The sequence below is a fragment of the Acanthisitta chloris genome, unplaced genomic scaffold, assembly GCF_000695815.1.
Source record: "Acanthisitta chloris isolate BGI_N310 unplaced genomic scaffold, ASM69581v1 scaffold8188, whole genome shotgun sequence".
Lineage (NCBI taxonomy): Eukaryota > Metazoa > Chordata > Aves > Passeriformes > Acanthisittidae > Acanthisitta > Acanthisitta chloris.
This window is the reverse complement of record NW_008685316.1, coordinates 56015-74615: the sequence shown is the minus strand read 5'-3', so window position 1 is coordinate 74615 and position 18601 is coordinate 56015. Positions and strand designations below refer to the sequence as shown.

General features: G+C 39.9%; 1 protein-coding gene across 1 annotated transcript in view; it reads right to left on the bottom strand.

The window, feature by feature from the left end:
* Nucleotides 1–14383: 14383 nt before the first annotated feature.
* The window catches only part of LOC103806991 (neurexin-3-like), a gene marked incomplete at both ends in the record, with an annotated part of 9798 nt that continues 5580 nt past the window's right edge, over nt 14384–18601 (bottom strand). Inside the window, 3 exons of the mRNA XM_009079707.1 lie at nt 14384–14557; nt 15088–15278; nt 16619–17000. Coding sequence (XP_009077955.1) covers nt 14384–14557; nt 15088–15278; nt 16619–17000 — 747 coding nt within the window. The remainder of the gene's footprint in view (nt 14558–15087; nt 15279–16618; nt 17001–18601) is intronic.

Below are 18601 nucleotides of genomic sequence, written 5' to 3'. Positions count from 1 at the left end.
AGCAAAGGCCAAATCATGATGAGCAGAGAGAATGTCAAAAAGCTGATTATCTGCCCCCTAAAGGAAGACTTAAGGGTTTTGTTCAATTATGTTATCAGAGATCTTAATAGTAATTGGCCAAGAAGAACATCCAATGTTTTGAGATGAAGCAAATCAATACGCCAAGAAGCACAACAGTGTTGCTGTCTAACTGATCACTGGTTTTAACATTCTAGCCAACAGTACCCAATATTTCATGTTAGCATGCAGCTAGTATTTCAGTAGAAGACTATCTAGAACCCTACTCAGACACTTTACATGCAATTCCATGTCTTTTTCACCAAGGTATGAATGAAAATTTGAAAGCATAATTCAGTACAAAATCCCAACCCTTTTTTACCTATGTAAATTTTACATACAATATCTGCAAGTCATTCCTGGTTTCTCTAAACCAGGAATTCGATTAACATCAATTACCACCATCAGCCTGGTTGAGTTAGCTTTCAAAACAAAGAAAAAAACAACAACAAACAAACAAAACCAACACATGCCAAATTGTACATTTTCATTTTAGCAAGGTAAAATCTCAACCTCCTGTAGGCTTCAAAGAAACTTTCCAGGGCAAAAAGTTTGGCTTTGACATGGAGAAAGTTGTATTGCAACTGAAAGAGCAACTAATCACATGTTCTCTGTGCTCCCATTTGTCAGAACTCACAGCTCACAAATCCAGTAGAAAAGCCTACTTACGGTCATTACACTGGCTCCCAGAGTATGAAGTCATGGAGCAATCACAGGTGAAGCCTTCCCATTGCTGATTACAGATGCCCTGATTTGCACAAGAATCTTCCTGGCAGGTGGTGCTCGGTCCTGAAGAAGGGATGACAAGAAAAGATGAAATAAAGTTGAAAGAATCATTATGGTCAGGCCGTCAAAAGCTTCAATTAATTGCTACTAGTACCATCAGGATCTTCATGCAGAAGAGAAAAAGCACTAACCAAACACTCTTCCATTCCTGGACGTGCAAGAAACTCAGATAAAGAGAGCACAAAGACAACTGTACACTTCACAACAAAACAGCAAACTGTAACACAGAGCAAGAAGGAAGAGAGAAGAGCAACATATTCCCTCTTAGGCAGTCCCAACTCATATGTTCTAAGCTTGCTCAAAGAAATTTACAGTAAAACATGGTGTGATGCAAGGATAACAAACATGGCCAGGTTGTCATGCTTCCCTAGAAGTTTGATCCCCTTGTAGAAATGAAGGCTAAGAAATGGGCCCATGAACAATGCTTCATCCTACCCAAAGAACCCTGATATGTAGATTAAAACTGTCCTCAGAAAAACTCTTCATGGTTCTGTGATTTGCGGCTAACAGTTGCTATCTTACTCAGATAAGCCTTGCAAAAACAAAACCCAAGCAACAGGCAAAAAAGCAGCCTTCAGATCAGAGGGACTTTGAATGACAGCTAGTATGTCATCCACAAGGAGGCAGCTGGATTTTGAATCACCTGAGAGCAGGAGTGAAATTGCAAGTCATAGATTTTAAGAACATGAATTTAGAAGTTACTTTCCAGGAAAGTATTTTATCTTCAGCATTCTAGGCAAAGGCATGCCACTGCTGTTATGCAGTACTTCAAATAAAATGTGCAAATACATTTGACATACCTACTATTCTATATCCTGCATGTGTTGGAAGAGAAGAAGAAACAAAAGAAATAAAGTGAGTAATAGAGCAGAAGATCAACCAGCTAGGCTGCCTGAGATCAGTTCATTAATCACTTCCAGTCTAGGACAATACCATAAGAATAAAGAAACAACCATTCAACCCATCCCAACATCTTTTGTCACAGTCATTGCTAGCAACAACTCCATGAAACTCATCCTATTCTTCATCACATAAGCACCACTATTTGTACTTTATAGATGAGATAGGACAGACCAAAGTGGAGACAGCATTTTCAAATATTTTAACTCAAAATTAAACCCTTCAACCTCTATCTGACACAATCAATAGTGATTTCACTGAATCCTATAGTTATTCAGCATTTTTGGTATTCATATTGTGTACCTGGGCACTTTCATAATTATGAGCCTTTGTAGAACCCACATCTAACTGGAAGGCTCATGTCAGGCCACGACCCTCCCAACAATTCAAAGATCAATCCAGAAATAGACCATTACAGCTTTGGTGCAGAATTTCTGCTCTCCCGACCAGATCATCTTTCCCCAGTGCAAGAACAGAATTTGTGAACTTTTAGCTGTTTCTTTACATCTCTCTTGCAATGAGAGATGTAAAAACGTAACAAAAACCTGAGCTTCTTCAAAAATGTATCACACTGTTAAAAAAAAAACAAAACCAAAAACAAAACCTCTAGGTAAAATCATAAGTACGGATAACAGAAGAAAACAAAATCCCTCGAAGAAAATTCACTTATTGAAAAGAGGAGGCAGCAGCAGCCACAGCAAGAAAATCTTCTGTTGACATACTGAAGGAAAGTTGAGCAGCATTTTTCAACACTTCTCTCCTTCCCTCTGCCTCTTCTTCCCACCCACCTCACTCTTATTTGCAGCCAGTATGAATCCCAGAGGTCTCAGTGGCACAGTGTGAAGTTAGCAGATCACTTCTAGGATTACAACAGAGCTGACAGACTTTCCAGTGTGGGCTGGTAGGCACATGTATGTACATGCTTCCCTCCTGCCTTGACGCTTACAGAAAATGGGGATATAAATGTATAGGTACACATGCATCAGGTTGCAGTCTGACCTACTCTGGCCCAGTAAAAGAAGGGATGACATTTAACAACCTGAAATAGAATATTGGTTATCATTTTGCCTAAAATGTCCATGTTATCTGAGGATAAGGAATGATGAACGGATACTTCTCCTGTACATTACTATCCCACTATCTAATGTCTAACCCCAAATCTGAATGCCAATACTCCTAGACACATAAACGAGCAGGTGATGTGTATGTATTTAAAAAGTAAAACCAGAAAGCAACTATGACTCTGTGCAAACTTGCTACAGCATCAAATGTAAACACCATGACATAGAAGCAGAGCAGAATAGCATTTTCAATGACAATGTTTCTTCACTCTTCCTACACTTTTCTGAGAACACTTTAATGAGTAACTGGACTTGACAAGGGGCCTATACTTTGTTTAGGTGCCACAAGAGAAAGGACCAGTACTCCACTCAAGGAATAAGACTGCATAAGGTCTAGTAAGTACGGCTTGAGGCGTTGTAGTGCAAGTGTCCAGAGAGCCAAAGTACTTGAAATCATGGCCACTATTATAGTTTCTGAAATGTATTTTACAGAAACCAGCTGTGAAGATGGGAACAGCATTTTCAGAGCAGCCAGAGATTAAAAAAAAATAAAAAAAATAAAAAAATAAAAAAACAATGACGAATGTTGAAAGCCTAGCAACACCACAAGGAAGCTTGAAGCCTGATCTGCCATCTTTAGAGTCAGCTGTGATGGCACAGCATAGATGCTGGGTATTATGCTTTGCCTCACTCCTTCGTGCTATGGACCATTTGCATCATAAAAGGATCTTTTTCTCACAGAGTTCATCTACTCCTGCTGTTTACAGTTCTTGCCTGATGTCATAATCCTCCATCTGTGGCAACAGAATTTTGTTCAGAGCAACTAATAGGGATGTCACAGGGGATTAGGATTTTGGATTAGAGAGCAAAGTGACAGAAGCACAGGAAGGCTTATAAAACATGAAGATTCTGTTACCACGCACATGCCCCTTAGTGCTAACAAACAAGGAAAGAAGATGACAAACAACTTACATATAAAGCAGTAGAATTGTTTCTAAATTACTAATGCCATTAGGGCTCAGGTCTATTTTTAATCTCATTCCTTTGGCAACACTTACAGCAGTCGAAGTAAAAGCAAAGTTTCAGAACTAGTCTTCACATAATAATCTGAGATACATCTGATTTTGTTGTCTGCTTGTAGCTGGGCTTGGCACATTGCCTTCTTCATGCCACATGCACAGTGGAAAGAGGAGTGACTGTGCAGTAGATATAAAGTAGAAAAGTCCCCAGTACAGAAAAGCATCCCCGCTAGCAGAAGGGTGACTCACTGTGCCTCTTCCTGTCCAGACTAAACCTACCAACAGAGGCAGCTCCATTGGAATATGAGATAGCAAAGCAGAATTCTTCAACACTGTCCTTTTCATCTTTATGTCTGCATCTCTAATCTTTACTGGAATGGCTCAGTATCTGAGGACTAGAAGGATCTGAGATTTGTTGGGCTTCCCTCCCTGAGGAGGAGTCCTGTACTACACTTTTCTTCTAAGTTACCTTTGCAGACATTAGCTTACTACTAAGTATTTGAAGAAAATCACCTTAGAAGGGCCTAACAGCTAGATCTCTTACCCATATTCTGCTTGCACAAATTACTTTGTCTACCCCAATTCTTTTCTACAATTTCAGCCGTATGGTAGATTTCTCTTTGCCTCAAAACTAAAACAAAAAAATAATTCTACTGCTGCATGTTGCTAAAACTGCCATGTCTTAACCCACAGGTAGGCGTGTTTCCCTGGCAAGAAAAGTCATTCCTTCTGTATCATTTGAAAGCTCTTTGCAGAGATAGGAACTTTCGGAATAAAAGTATTATCTTTATTGTTGTTTTGAGTTACATGAGTAATCAGTTTCTTTATATAGCATCTGCAGTTTTATAACACAACTGCCTCATGCTTTGATCAAAACTAGCAATAAACATTAAGATAAGGAAAACATTATTGGTCTTGCACATAACACCTTCTTGCAATACATCAAAAATTCACTGCTATTGAAAGGAACTGACCATTTCTGTTAACCTTATTTTCTTAATTAGATGAAGATCTGCAGTAGACAAGATTCAATGACAACATGGGACCATTTTCACTCTCCATCTCCCTACATGCTCTCATCTTTTTCCCCTGAATCTTCAAAGAGATTCAGCTTCAACCAGGAAACAATAGGAAAGTAATACACACAAGCTGTCTTTATAGTCTTTGTAGAATAAGGTGCTGCTTCAGTCCTACAGTTCCTAAATTACAAATGCCATCAAGTGCTGAAATATCTCTACCACTACCAGTCAGATATGATGACCAATTTATACCTATGCTAAATCTACAATCTACTTCTGTCAGCACTTCTCTTTCATAACCAGAGACAGTCAGCTTTTTAAAATTCAATGTGTGGTACCAGTTCAGCTCAGAGAGGCATCAGGTCTTGGAAACCATATGCATGAGGCAGAAAATAAACCTGTTCCAGGACTCACTCTTAATGCAGGTTAAGTAGGAAATGAAGTTAATCCCAGTAAGTTTTCTAATTTTAGAATCATTTGGAAAAAAAGATATTTTTTATGACTAAAAAGTGAGCAAAATTGAGTCTGATCTCATTGAAATGTTACTTCATGGGATGGACTATATCATATACACTCTAAGTGTCAAATACATATTGGTGGTTTGTTGACATCTACTTTGCACACATGTAAGAAACTGAAGTATAGTCAAGGTTCAGTGCGTGATTCAGAAAGTTAGATCCTGTATTTTGAGTCACAGGTGGTAGAAACCAGGAATATCACAGACTAACTTTAACATAGCAAACCAGAACCAAGGGATTTTCAAGGACTGCAAGGTTAGCTCTTCAAGCTCTCTCAGTTTCATATTTTGCTAAGAACTCATCATTCCTTTCATCACCTAAATAAGGTTAGACATCTGTCAGGTTCCATATTTGAAGTTACTCATTGTCAGAAATAACTCAAAAGCCAGCATTCTTCAGTCCTCTGAAAATACAGCCGTTTATTTCAGTGCCTCTACAGAACCTGAACTCTCCATTCACCTGATGTCAGTTATGACACTGACTCCTTCTGTTCCAAACAAGCAGCTGGTCTGAAAACTTCAGGGACTGGGACTAGTTGAAACAATAAATATGCAAGTCTCCTCCAGGAAGCACATTTATCTCAAGGTAACAGGAGAAAGGCATCAGCAAGAATGGCAATCCACAGAGGATGGATCTGCAAGGAGGTAGGAATTTTTTCCCCTCCACGAAATTCGATGTGTACCTGTCTTCCTCCATCTTATCACCCTTCCACTCTCTATCTCTAAGCAGCCTAAAAGGTCTTGAGCAATGTGCTCATGCTGGTGAGGGAAGAACAAAAAGAAACCCCAAACCAATAAAAACCCCAATCACACACCAAAAAGTCAACTGCATAAAAGGGAGTATGCCTGCACCCAAGATGTGACAAGGGACAGGGAGATGGAAATCAAATAGAGGAAGTAAACAGCATTCAGACACAGAAACTAAAAGCAGAAAGGAAAAACTGAAAGGGCTGTATATGAACAATAAAAATACAGTCAATTGGAAAAACACCCTTCCCCACTGCAAATCACAGCAGTACAAAAGTACCAGGCCTCATGACCTATTCTGAAATAGCCAAACCTATTTAGCAAAGGTTGGTTTCCTGAAAAGCCCATATTCCACATCATGCACTCAGCAGAAATGCTTCCCCTTAGGCTTCAGTGTGATTGTGTGTCTCCAGCTGAAGGGCAAATACTCCTAGAGGGCTAACACTTCTGTAACAATTTGACCTTGAGCTGGAATAATCTTCACAGCTGTGACAAACCTTTAGTTTCAGAGCAATCTGGAAAACTCAAAACATCAAACAAATCTGTTTGCTGCAGAACCTCTTATTCATGCTGCATCCACTTCAATGGACATCAAAAATTGAGCAGAAACTCCTGGGCATGCATTCTGAAACCTGATGGACACACAAGTAACTAGAGAAAACAACAGTGGCTGCAACCAGAGAGACACGATACTTGCTGATGTCTAACCCAAGTCCTGAATTCATTACCACAGTTTGAATGGATCGCACAGAACACCTTATTCACCAAGATCTTTCAAAGATGATCATGAGCAGCCTCACTATGGCATCCACCAGCTCTCTCAGCACTTGTGGATGCATCTCATCAGGGTCCGTGGACTTGTGGATATCAAGTTTGTGTAGGAGTTCTCTAACCCAATCCTCCTTGACCAATTGAAAGTCCTCCTTGCAACATTCCTTTACCCTGGTCTCCTGGATCAGAGACTCCTGAGGGCTAATCTTGTTGGTGAAGACTGATGTAGTGTGAAGCCCACCTGCATCTCTGATGTAAAGGGCTTCTGATGTAAAGACTCCAATGTAAAGACTTCTGAGTGTGAAAGGTCTCTGAGAATATCCTATCGATTTCTTTCTTATTCTCATAAATGCTATGCAACCTACTGACTTCGTCATGTAATTCCTTGACCTGGTGACATAACTCCTTGACAGGGACACACCTTCCACAGAAGAGATAACTCTTAGCCCCAGATTCCCAGACCAGTACCAGGCACTCTTTATAACCAGAGGCCTGCAGAGCTACATCTACTGTCATGAGATCTGTTTGGGTGGAAGCCTCTGACATCATTGCTGCAGCAACACTCACTGGGGAACAAGCTCTATGACACATAACAACCATAATATTGGCTGCTCAGCCTATCAAGACCAGGGAGAAGGGATCTCCTTTCTCCCCTTAGTATTAACTGCTGATCCTGTCCACTGCTCTCTGGTTCTGCTACTGTGTTATTGGCCCTTCTACAGAGAGGAGCCCTTTCTGTGCCCTCCCTCACGAACTGCCCCAAAGTGCCATGCCACATCCTGTTCACTGTGTTCCTGGTAGTTCACATTTCTGGAACCATTCAAACCTGTCACAATTGCCCTGGCAATGCCTATCACCATGTCAGCCTCACTCACAAGGCCTGCTGGTGCCTGGCAGGCCTTTCAGCTGCTGCTCAGGCTTCCCTGCCCAGATTGTGGCTTGCAAAATACCATTCTAAATATTAGGGGAGTTTGTAGTTCAGAGAATTCTTTTTTAATTGAAATTCCTGAAAGTTATTTCTGTGAGGCTTTTTTCAAAGTCTAAGTTTAAAAAAAAAAACAACAACAAACAACCCAGCATTTACTGTCTGATCTTACTCCTGAAGACCAGTATCGAAGGAACCAAGTCAGACTGTTGTTCTGTAAAGCTCCAAGAGTCTTCTATGTCTCTATACACAACAGCTATTTGCCTGAACAATCATTAGGCTTTTCAGGAAACCAACTGGTGCTCTTATGGCTATTCAGAAACTGATACAGTCAAACCCCTCAGGTCAACAGAAGCACCTCCATTGTTTGCTATGTCTTCCTTCAACCCAGCTATCCCCCTCCAGAGGGGCTGGGGTTTGTCATTCTGTTCCTGTCTCAGAGGTGTGACTGCATCCAGTAAAAGGCACCAAATGTTACATAAAAGCATCTTTCAGTTCATATCAGTAATGGGGAAGAAGAACCTTCTCTACCTTGCAGGTCAGCTTTGGTCAACTCAACTTTGTTAGCAAAATTTAAAAAAAAAAAAAAAAAAAAAAAAAAAAAAAAAAAAAAAATCAAAAAACAAACAAACAAAAAAGCAGAAACAATAAACAACAGGTTAGTATAAAGGTAGATAAACCAGGGTGACATCACTTTGAATAAATAAAAGCAATTGGTATAACCATCACAGCCAATGTGCATAACCAATACATGCAGGAATGACAACATAAGCAACAGGGCACAGAGAGACAATGACTACCTTAACACAACCAACCAACAGATAACAAAACCAAATAGAAGGACAGTAAATGCATTTCATTCACACACACACACATACACACACAATCACAGAATTTACAGATACTAGAAAGAGAAGAAAAAATATCACATTCTTAAACCCATCTCTCAGCATTTACCAATAATTTAAGAGAGATTTTGTCTCATTTGAGAAATACTTAGAATCCATTTAAGTAAAAAAATCTATTTGACTTTCAGTATATTAGTCAAGCATATATTTCTTTTGTTTCTACATCCAGGTTCTGGATCTGAATTTAAATTCTCTGTCTCTCATAAAAGCACAGATTGCTCCAGCTTTTTGCCCAAAGTGGATTTATTGCCAGAGAACCACAGGAGACTGATAACTCTGTAAGACAACAATCTCTGTTTATCCCCAAAACTGAACTTGACACAGGATGTAAAGTGACAGTAAAACCTTGCCCCCTCACAAGCTGTCACCTGCTCATGGATTTCAACACATCCTAAAGAAAACTTGCAACAATAGGCAAGAAAACAGCTCAGATTCTAGGCCCGTATAGTCTTCATGAATGCCATCAGAGCAATCAACAAAAATAAGGAGTACCAGCTCACTCTTCCACCTAAGTGGAAATGATCTTGTCAGCTGTGGTCAAAAATCATAGTCCTCATAGCACGAGAGAATCATAAATCTACTAATTCTGACTGTCTGAAGATACAAATACACTTTCTGAAAATTGAAGAGCATTAAAAAGCAAAACAAATACCACTAACACTCTTCTGTGTAGGCACAGTATTTCTTGTTTATTTGGTTTTGCTTTTTTTTAAATGGAGTTCAGTTTACAAGGAAGCCACATAGATTTTTGATGCGTTATACCTTGATTCTAAGTTTTCTCTTTCAGCATGGAAAAAGCAGAGGACAAAGATGGGAGCACAGGCAGCAGTTCCTGAATTTCTTGCCACTGAAGGTAACATATTTCTATTATACAGCACAATGGGAACAACAAAACACCAAATCACTGACCTCATTGCTCAAAAGATGAGTATTTTGAGACACTTAAGAAATGCATACTTACCTGCTTAACCATCTGTTCTTAAAAAGTTCTACTATCACAGCTGCTATTGAAGAGAGACTGGTACTCTCCCTTTCTCCCATTATCTTTTTTTGCACTTACAACTCAATAAATTAGAACTGGCATGTACTGATGTCATTTCCTGTGGATCCTAAGAAGTTTAACATTTTGCATCTTTGCTATTGTTGCACAGCCCATGAATGACTCAAGATGACAATTATCTTCCCTTTTGAGATAGTCAGATATTTCTTCCCACTTCTGGAACTGCTTTACTACATAGAGCCATAAAATATCTTGTTCTTTCAAGAAAATTCAAAAGAAAGGGGGGGAAGACTAGAAAAAGGAGAAGCATGCTTTTCTCCATGCATCATCTTCAACACTTATTCTAACAAAGTAATTTCTCTATAACAAACAAGTCCTTTTCCTACTGCCCTGCTTCTTCTCTTCTTTGTAGCTGAGCTGGAGGAAAGCTCATATTTGTTCTGTGATTCCAGTAGCACTATGAGAATAGAATACAAAAGCATAAAGAACAGGAGAGCTGCCAAACCATCATGGAGTATATTCACACTCCACTCCTCAATGGACAACTTTTGATTCCAGAGGGAAAGTGAAGTATGACCAGATTTGAAATTTCTCTACTGAGCAGGTGAAGGGTGAAATCCTTTCTGACATTATCCTGCTGTGAGATTCTAAGCATGAGATTAGATTTTCTTTTTTTCCACATACTCCTTAGTATGCAAAACATGTTTCTGATTATCCAGCCTGTATGTGTCATTCATGCTTTTCATGCACCAGTGAATTTCAAAGGTTAACTATACTATGACATGGAAAGTAGCAAAAGATTATAATTTTACTGCAGGATCTGGAAAGAAGATTAAATTAGGACAAAAAACCAGTCCCCAAACATCTGGAACAGTGTCAGCCAGTCTAATAATCACTCTCCTTGTGAGAAACTCTTATCAGTGAAACAAGTGAGGAAGAAGCAACATCTATAAAGCACATGGAAAACTACCTTGTAGAAGAAATAAAATGTTCTTTAACCACTCCTGTTAGGTTTGTTCGAGTGGGGGCAGGATGGGGTGAACTTCAAGTGTGCAGCTGAATTTCAGATAGCTCTAGTGACCAATGTAAGCAACATAAAATAAAGGAAAGGAAGACACAGGAGAGCATATGGAAAGTTAATAAAGAAGTAAAAACCACCTCAAATACAGGAAGAACTCATTAATATTAAGGCCATCCTCTTTAAACTCCACAGAATTTTGGACATCTGCTTAACTTCTTCCAGGACCAGTGAGGAAAAAGCAGTGAGTTACTCAGTCTTGACTTTTGTGAATGGAATAAACTGATCTGTTCATCTAGTTGTAAGACCAGGAATGTAAAGTTCAGCCAAAAAAGAATTGATTTTAAAAGTCTAGAAGTGAGAAAGAGCTGATCTGAAGTTTAGATTGTTTACTTTCAAAGAAAGAAGGGAGGTCACCCAGAACAACTTCTTCCATCTACCAGCTCTTGCATACACACTATAGCACAAACACCTTTTCTCTCAAGCTGTGTATGTCTGGGATAGATATAGTCTGTATTACTCAAACTCATGAGTATAAACATATCCAACCGCAGCCCATAGGCTGTTGAGACAGAGACTGGAGAAAACCAGGTTTTCAACAGAAGATTTCTTCGGTTTCTAATGCTTTGCTCATCTCTAGGAAACTCCACCCACTATGTCAAAGTGGTCTCCAAGACATATTCAATTTCCTGCTTTCATCACAAATACATGAATGCCTCGCTGATCAATTTTATGGGTGGGGAAAGCAAGGCCCAAAGTAGGTGGCAGACTTCCCTGCAAGCTTCTGCTAGAAAAGGCCCCACTTCCACTAGAAGTGGAAAGTACTTCAAGTCCTTTCTGAGAATTGATTTTGTCTCTTCAGAGTGTTCAGTAGTACCCTGATCTAACAGTGACACAAGGACCATTTAAGTCTCAACCACTTCCCTACCTTTAGTAGATTTTCCCTCAGGCCCTCTCACCAAACCCCTTTTTTTTGGGTGGTAGTAGGGGGAATAACAAATGCAAACAGGATGCAACAATGTCACCCCTTTGTACTGGTACTGGTGCACCTTAGGTGGGACAATGCTGTCTGCTGACTTAGATCTCACATTCTACTATTCTCCAGCTTTCTTCCTCTATACATCCTTTGATTTTGTCCTGAGATCAAACTGACAGTTTCAGAGAAAACAGGTGCCACCTTGTAATCTCCTCTGCTTCTGAAAGCAAAGCCGTAACAAGAGACAAGCATTAGCAGAAATCTCTCTCACACCACATTTCAAAGCCAAGATTAATATGTGGGAATGGAATGACATTTCTTGAAGAATGCATGTTCTCATCATGTATGTGGTCTCACTACCCTTCATGATGAAACAGGGTTATGTCCTGCAAATCAACACACAGCACAACTATTCACACAAAAAGCCTGCAATTGTTTATTAAACATATTTAAACATCATGAGACAGCAAGGACTGCTTGGGATTTCAGCTCTTAAAAACACTGTTTAGACTGCACCCAAGATCACTTCAGATGGAAACAAACTAGGGAGATGTAAATAAGGCCTCAATACACTTAGAGTTTTTCTTTCCTTAGAGAAATGGGAGATAGGTGTAACCTTCATTGGCAACTCTAAGAATAGGCACCAGCACTCAGCAGCCAAGATCTGAGATGAAGCCTCGGGGTTTACTGTGCTTCAAGAAAATAAGAGAATAAAATGCCCAGCAAATGAAACAGCTTTCTGGTAATCTAATTCTCAGGGTTTTTACTAAAAGATAGAGAAGATAAGGGGAATTCACATTCCAGACATTGTAAGTGTGAAGCTATCTCCACATTCAGACATCAGCTGGGCTGGTACCAGATTGGCACACAGACAAAGCAAATGCCACATTATGTCTTTTGGGAGTGGCACTGACATTATACAACCTCAGTAATAGGATATTAAACCAAAGAACTACACTGAGTACCGGAGAGGGAAACACCATCACTCTCATAATAGTGATAGTCTTCTAGGAAAGCATCATCAGTCTGTTACTGAGCCACACACAGAACAACAGGTTAGTCTAATGAGAGGTCCTCTGAAGCAGGAGAGCTAGCAGAGAGCATATGCAGGCTGAACACAGCTAATGGATTAAGGTCATGTTAAACATAAAAATTATCAGAAATCACTAATATTAAAGGAGAGTTTTCAGTGCATCTAGGATAAACAGAACAGGCATTTTCAAAACCCCTAAATGTACTTTTCTTCCTTGAAGTTTGTAAACAACAATACAGAAAAGGTGCGCTTCTTTTGGCATGTTGGCTCTGCCACAAATGAACAAAAACACAAGTTCTGCTGCACTGTGCTCATTTCCACAAGGAACAATGTGGTTAATTGACATTATTAAAAAAAAAAGAGAGAAAAAAATACAGCCTACAGCTGTTGGGCACTTCACAATGCTGTGAAATGGGAGCTGACATTGCGTGAACTCCTGTGACAGAATACAAAATTGTCACAAACCAGAGTATTATTGTGGGAGTGTGGAAGGAGCACTGGGGCTCTCAGCCAACCAGAAGCAGCAAGGGATCAGAGCAAATTGGAGTGCCAATCTGCTGTTCGTGAATACTCAAAGATATCGCTAAGATGATACTTTAAATCCTAAGGGACAGTCTTGACAACTGGCAAGGCTTTATCATGACGTAACCTGCAATCTTGACACAGTAAAGACGATCAAGGAGTAATTTCACTTTGTGAAATTTTTGAAGGATCAGTTCAGGACATATATCTTTCCTTAGCAAACATACATACCAACCTTACAGAAGAAAACCTGTCTTCCTCTAGTGACTGGTAGCTAACACAGCAGACTGGTATTGAGTGGAGCTAGACATAATGGTGATTGTCATTTAACCCAGACAGCAAAACCTTGGAGCTTTTGATGGTAAGTATCGCAAGTGCTTTGGGAATTGAAGCCATATGCATGTTACTGAGCCAGTGCTGCTGATGCCAATATTCTTTTAATTAATGGGAGCTTAAAAGGAACAGTAAATTATTTAAAGAAGCTTCAAGAGATTACTAATATTTACATCCTTCAAAAAGTAAATCATCACATGGAGTTCTAAATTGGCTGGAAAAGAGAAACTACAGAAGAGAAATGCTTTCCAGACAGAAGAGGCAATGCCCCCAGTGCTTTCACTGGAGGCCCACATCCTCAAAAATGAACTCTTTTGGTCCAGTCTTCACCCTTCAGCTACTTCTACCCTTCATTTTCCCTTTCTCTGCTTGTTCTTCAAAAGATTTACTTCCATGGATCCCAAAAAAGGGTTCTCTGAAGCACAAATTAATTGAATGCCCAGAATATATTTCCAGGTATTTTAAGAGTACTGTGATGTTAATAAACCATTCTGAGAAAACTACTAGTTAATAATAGTAATCCATCCCAGTACCATCCTTTCCCACTACTGGAGGTACCAAACTCATAGGCAATGGAGCATGCAAAAGAACAGCTGCTATGCAACTCACAGAAAACAGCAATCCTTAAGCTGCATCTGGGAGCATTTGGAAGACATACATGTAGTGAGGGATATCACAATGAAAGTAAATTAATGAAATAGGCAGTAAAGTGGACAAGTAGATGCACAGAGGGCAGCAATGAAGTAAGAAGTGAGTGCCTGAGAGGAGAACTTCTCTGAAATCAATTATACCTTCACATCCACGCTCAATTTGCCCGCTGCGATGCAGAGCATCGTTGATAAGATCAGGCAGACGCCCATTCAAGTCCACAGATGCCAGACAGCCCTGAAATCCATCACGTGAGGCCACAAGCTTTGGGAGGTTGCTATACATGCCTTGAGCTAGGCCAGCAATGTAGAGATCACCTAGAGGAGAGAGGGGTAAATGTACAAAAGGGAGGAAGTTACATACCTTCTAGAATGACTGTCCTGCCACCAAACATGAATATAGCAAAGTGAACGGACGCTCAGAAAAAGTTAAAAGCAGAGCCAGATATTGTGTGAGAAGTAATTTCTCTTTACTTTACTACAAAAAGAACCCAAAACAAAACAACAACAAAAAAAAAACCCCAAACAAACCACAAGCCAAAACAACCAACCAACAAAAAAAAAAACAACACAAAAAAACCGCCAAACACAAAACCCCACCAATAATCCCAGCTGTAATTGCTGCCTAACTAGGAAAAACTGTAGTATGAGAATTAATTTCTGAAAACGCAAAATATGACAAATTATTCTGGTACAGGAAGTTGCCAAACAAGAAAATTAATTTGAAAGCCAAAATGAGAAAAGTTCAGATTTACTGTTCTCTAATACATGGCTTGTCAGCTTTCTCTTGTTTACTAGTTGAGCTTTGCAAGAATAAAGGTGGGAATTCTCAGTCTTGTAGAATTTACCTTTAAGATCTAGATTTTTGGCTCCATTGATAACCTGAGTGACCACCTTAGTGTCCACCTTTAGGCTGTGTGTGTTACTGTTATCTCTAGTGATGACAACATTGTGCCATTGGTTGTCATTAAGAGGACGATCGCTGTTGCCTTTGATTACATTAGGTCCATTTCCAAGGTCAAACACGTAGTGTATATACCTGTAAACATAGGAAGAACTAGTTAAAATTGTGTAAGAATTCCAGTGCTACTGACCCTTATTCTAGCCATAGGTGATAAATTAACTTACAAAAACCATGAAGGGAAGTATCTCTGGGTTAGAAAGTTCTAGTAAGCCAAAATATTCGCCACTGCTTTGAAAAGATATGGCTGTTTTCTTTCCACTAAAGTGTAAGGATTAGTATTTTGAGATGACTACATGTGAAATAATCAGATTTTGACCATAAAGCATTTCTCTTTTTCACAAAGTTCTCACGGATCCACAAAACCCTGTCCATACAATTTTTTTAATTGATAATATCGATAAATATACTGGAGAGCAGCACTAGATATGCTTATTTGGGGCATATATTCCCCAGATTCATTTTGAGTTTTGAATAACTCCCTTAAGAAGTTAATTGTGAAACTCACTTGAAATATTGTATGAAATTCACATGAGATCCTAGGCTTATTCAAACAGCTGGAAAACAATTAGCAAAGCTTTCAGCAAAAAATAAAGATCCTAACGAAAACTGAAGTCATGGGACTGTTACCCTGAATTATTTATATAGTTCAAACACAGAAATCCACTTGAGGATAGAAGAAAAGTATTCTATTTAGAAGGAAACAAAGACAACAAAATTCAACCCTCAACAGAGAACCATGACTGTTGCTTTTTTTATTACTCCATGTCCCACTTACAGAAGCATGTGCAAAGTTAAAAATGAAATAGATGGAAAAATAAATAGGACTAGTAAACAGCATCTATGGAAAACATGTCTACCATGACTAAATCATAAGAGATCAAAATTTGTTCAGCTAACAAAGGATTTTTTTTCCAATAAGTTACTGGTCTTTCAAAAAGAATATAGCAGCTCAAAGGCAAGCTGAGTTTGCTTTTCCTCAAGCATCACCAGCAGAAATACAAATTCAGCAGCCCACATGCTTTTCTGTTTTTCCTTCAGTGGAGATGGCAGAAAAAGGAGTCCTACAGGAAAAAAAAAAGAGAGGGGTAGGGGGAACAGAGACACAGAGCCCTGAGAACATTTCCTCCTCCTCTGTGAAGGTTAACAGGACAAAACATTACTCTAACTACATCCGAAGGACTTAAAATATTAATGTTTCACACTGTAAATGTGTCTTCTTCAGCCACAGAAGGAAGTCAGTGAAAAACAGGAGTCTTAAGCTTCAATGTTTATGTTTAAGTGCTTTGGTGTATGCTTCAGCAAATAGAGAAAACATGAGTATGAGGTGGATTTCTCTTTATGCAAACATTTTAAGTCTACCTATAAGTAAGTTTACCTATAAATAAGCTGGTAGAATATAACAGAAAGTCATTTACCCCTTGACTAGTTCAACTGCGATGAAGTCATTGCCATCACCACTGTTAAAGAGGATGAAACCATCAGCTGATGTGGTCTTGAACTGAAAGAAGAGGTGCATGGATGTATAAGCCTGCAAGGTGGCCAAGCTCAGGTAACTGCTCTTGGTCTTGAACGTCACAGGGTCAGCTATGATGTTGCGGAGACCAAAGCGTGCCTTCAGCTCGCAATAGTCAATGTCACCATTCTTGCACAGGTCAATGTACAGCATCCCGTTGAACATGAGGCTCTGAAGGTGGCCGATGAAGCTGGAGGGGATGACAGAGATGTACCGTTTCTCAGTCATGATCCCTGTCTCAATGTTGTGGAACTCCAAGCGGGTATGATCACCAACCATTGTGCCTAAAGGATAGAAACAAGGAAGAACAGTGGGGATCAGTAACAGGTTGTAGGGAGGCCCTCATGCTCCAGTTTCCAGACTAGTAGCAGCACAAACTCAATCCTATCTGATCACTGTTCAGTAGCTTGCATGAGAAAGAATTAATAGAATCTTGGTGGGGGGCTTGGTGGCTGCTTGAGCCTAGCAGTTGCCAAAACCTGGCAGGAGAGAAAAGACAGGCATAAAGGGCCATGGGCAGCAAGCTCTGCGTTTTCCCCTGTGCTTCACAGACTTTCTTGTTTGTGAAGACCAAGTCTCTCCCTTAAAGCCTACAGTGATCTATTCAAACCAACAGCCTATCTACCAAACAACTCAGACACTTCTGAAACAACTCTTACAAGTGCATTTCCTGAAAACATTTAACGAATGTAGATTAATATAAAAAGAGCAGTGAGAAAATGGAGAACCTGCTAACATTTATTCTGTTGTCCTCTCCTGGTACCTGATATTATTTCTGTTCTTTTAAGAGCATGGAAGGAGGGAAACATAGAAGAATGCAACAGGCAGAAAGTCCTCTGCATACTAAATCATCAACCTACCACTTGGGCTATTTGCCACATCATGACAGATTTTAAACTCTCAATTAAAATATATGAGCTAGTCAGTATGCCAAGTATGTCAGACTACTCTTAAAGTGTATTTAAATATTTCAGTAAGTGTGCTAGGCATCCATGCAGACACAAAACCCACATGGACAGATGAAATACAACAGCACGTTATAATGACAAGTTAGGCAACATCAGAACAAAAACCCTTTCAGCCAACCTTATTTTAGTCCTGAACTGTTATTCATTAAGGGAGTTTTAACTATTTAGTCATGCATGCAAGTATCCTTTCTACACAGGTCTTGGGCTACTTCATCTACAACAGGAAGAATATTAAATGAATTCAATACTCAAAATTTAACTGTTTTCCTATCATTCACTGTTATAACCATTACTCAAATGTTGCTACAAACAGGCCATTATTGTTTTTCTCATGGAATTTTCTGCAGGCTGCACTGAGTTTACACAGCAAGGGGCTGGCTGTGGGGTGGCAGCAGGGTAGCCTCTGCAAGAAGAGGCCAGGCCTGCCCTGTGCCAGACATGGCTGGTTCCAGCAGCCTCCAACCAACCCACTGCAAGGCACAGCTGAGCCCAGCAGACAGGACAGTGGGACTCGGAGGAAAACGTGTTTAAGAAAGGTCAAAATGCTGCCCATGAGTAAGAAACAAAAGGAAAAAAACAACTCAAACCCCTGTGAACACCAAGGACTGAAAAGGGGGAGGGAGCGTTCCAGGTGTCAGAGTGGAAATTCTGAAGCACCCATAGAAGCCCACAGTGGAGCAGACAACTACACTGCAACCCATGGAGGACACCCACACCAGGTGGATGTTTCCTGAAGCAACAGCAGCCTCTAGACAGCCCACACTGGAGCCGGTTTTTCTGAAAGCCTGTGGAGAAGACCCATGCTGGAGCACTTCATGAAGGACTGCAACCCATGGGTAGGACCCACACTGAAACAGGGCAAAAGTGAGAGGAGAAAGGAGCAGCAGAGAGAAGGTACTACAGACTGACCACAGCCA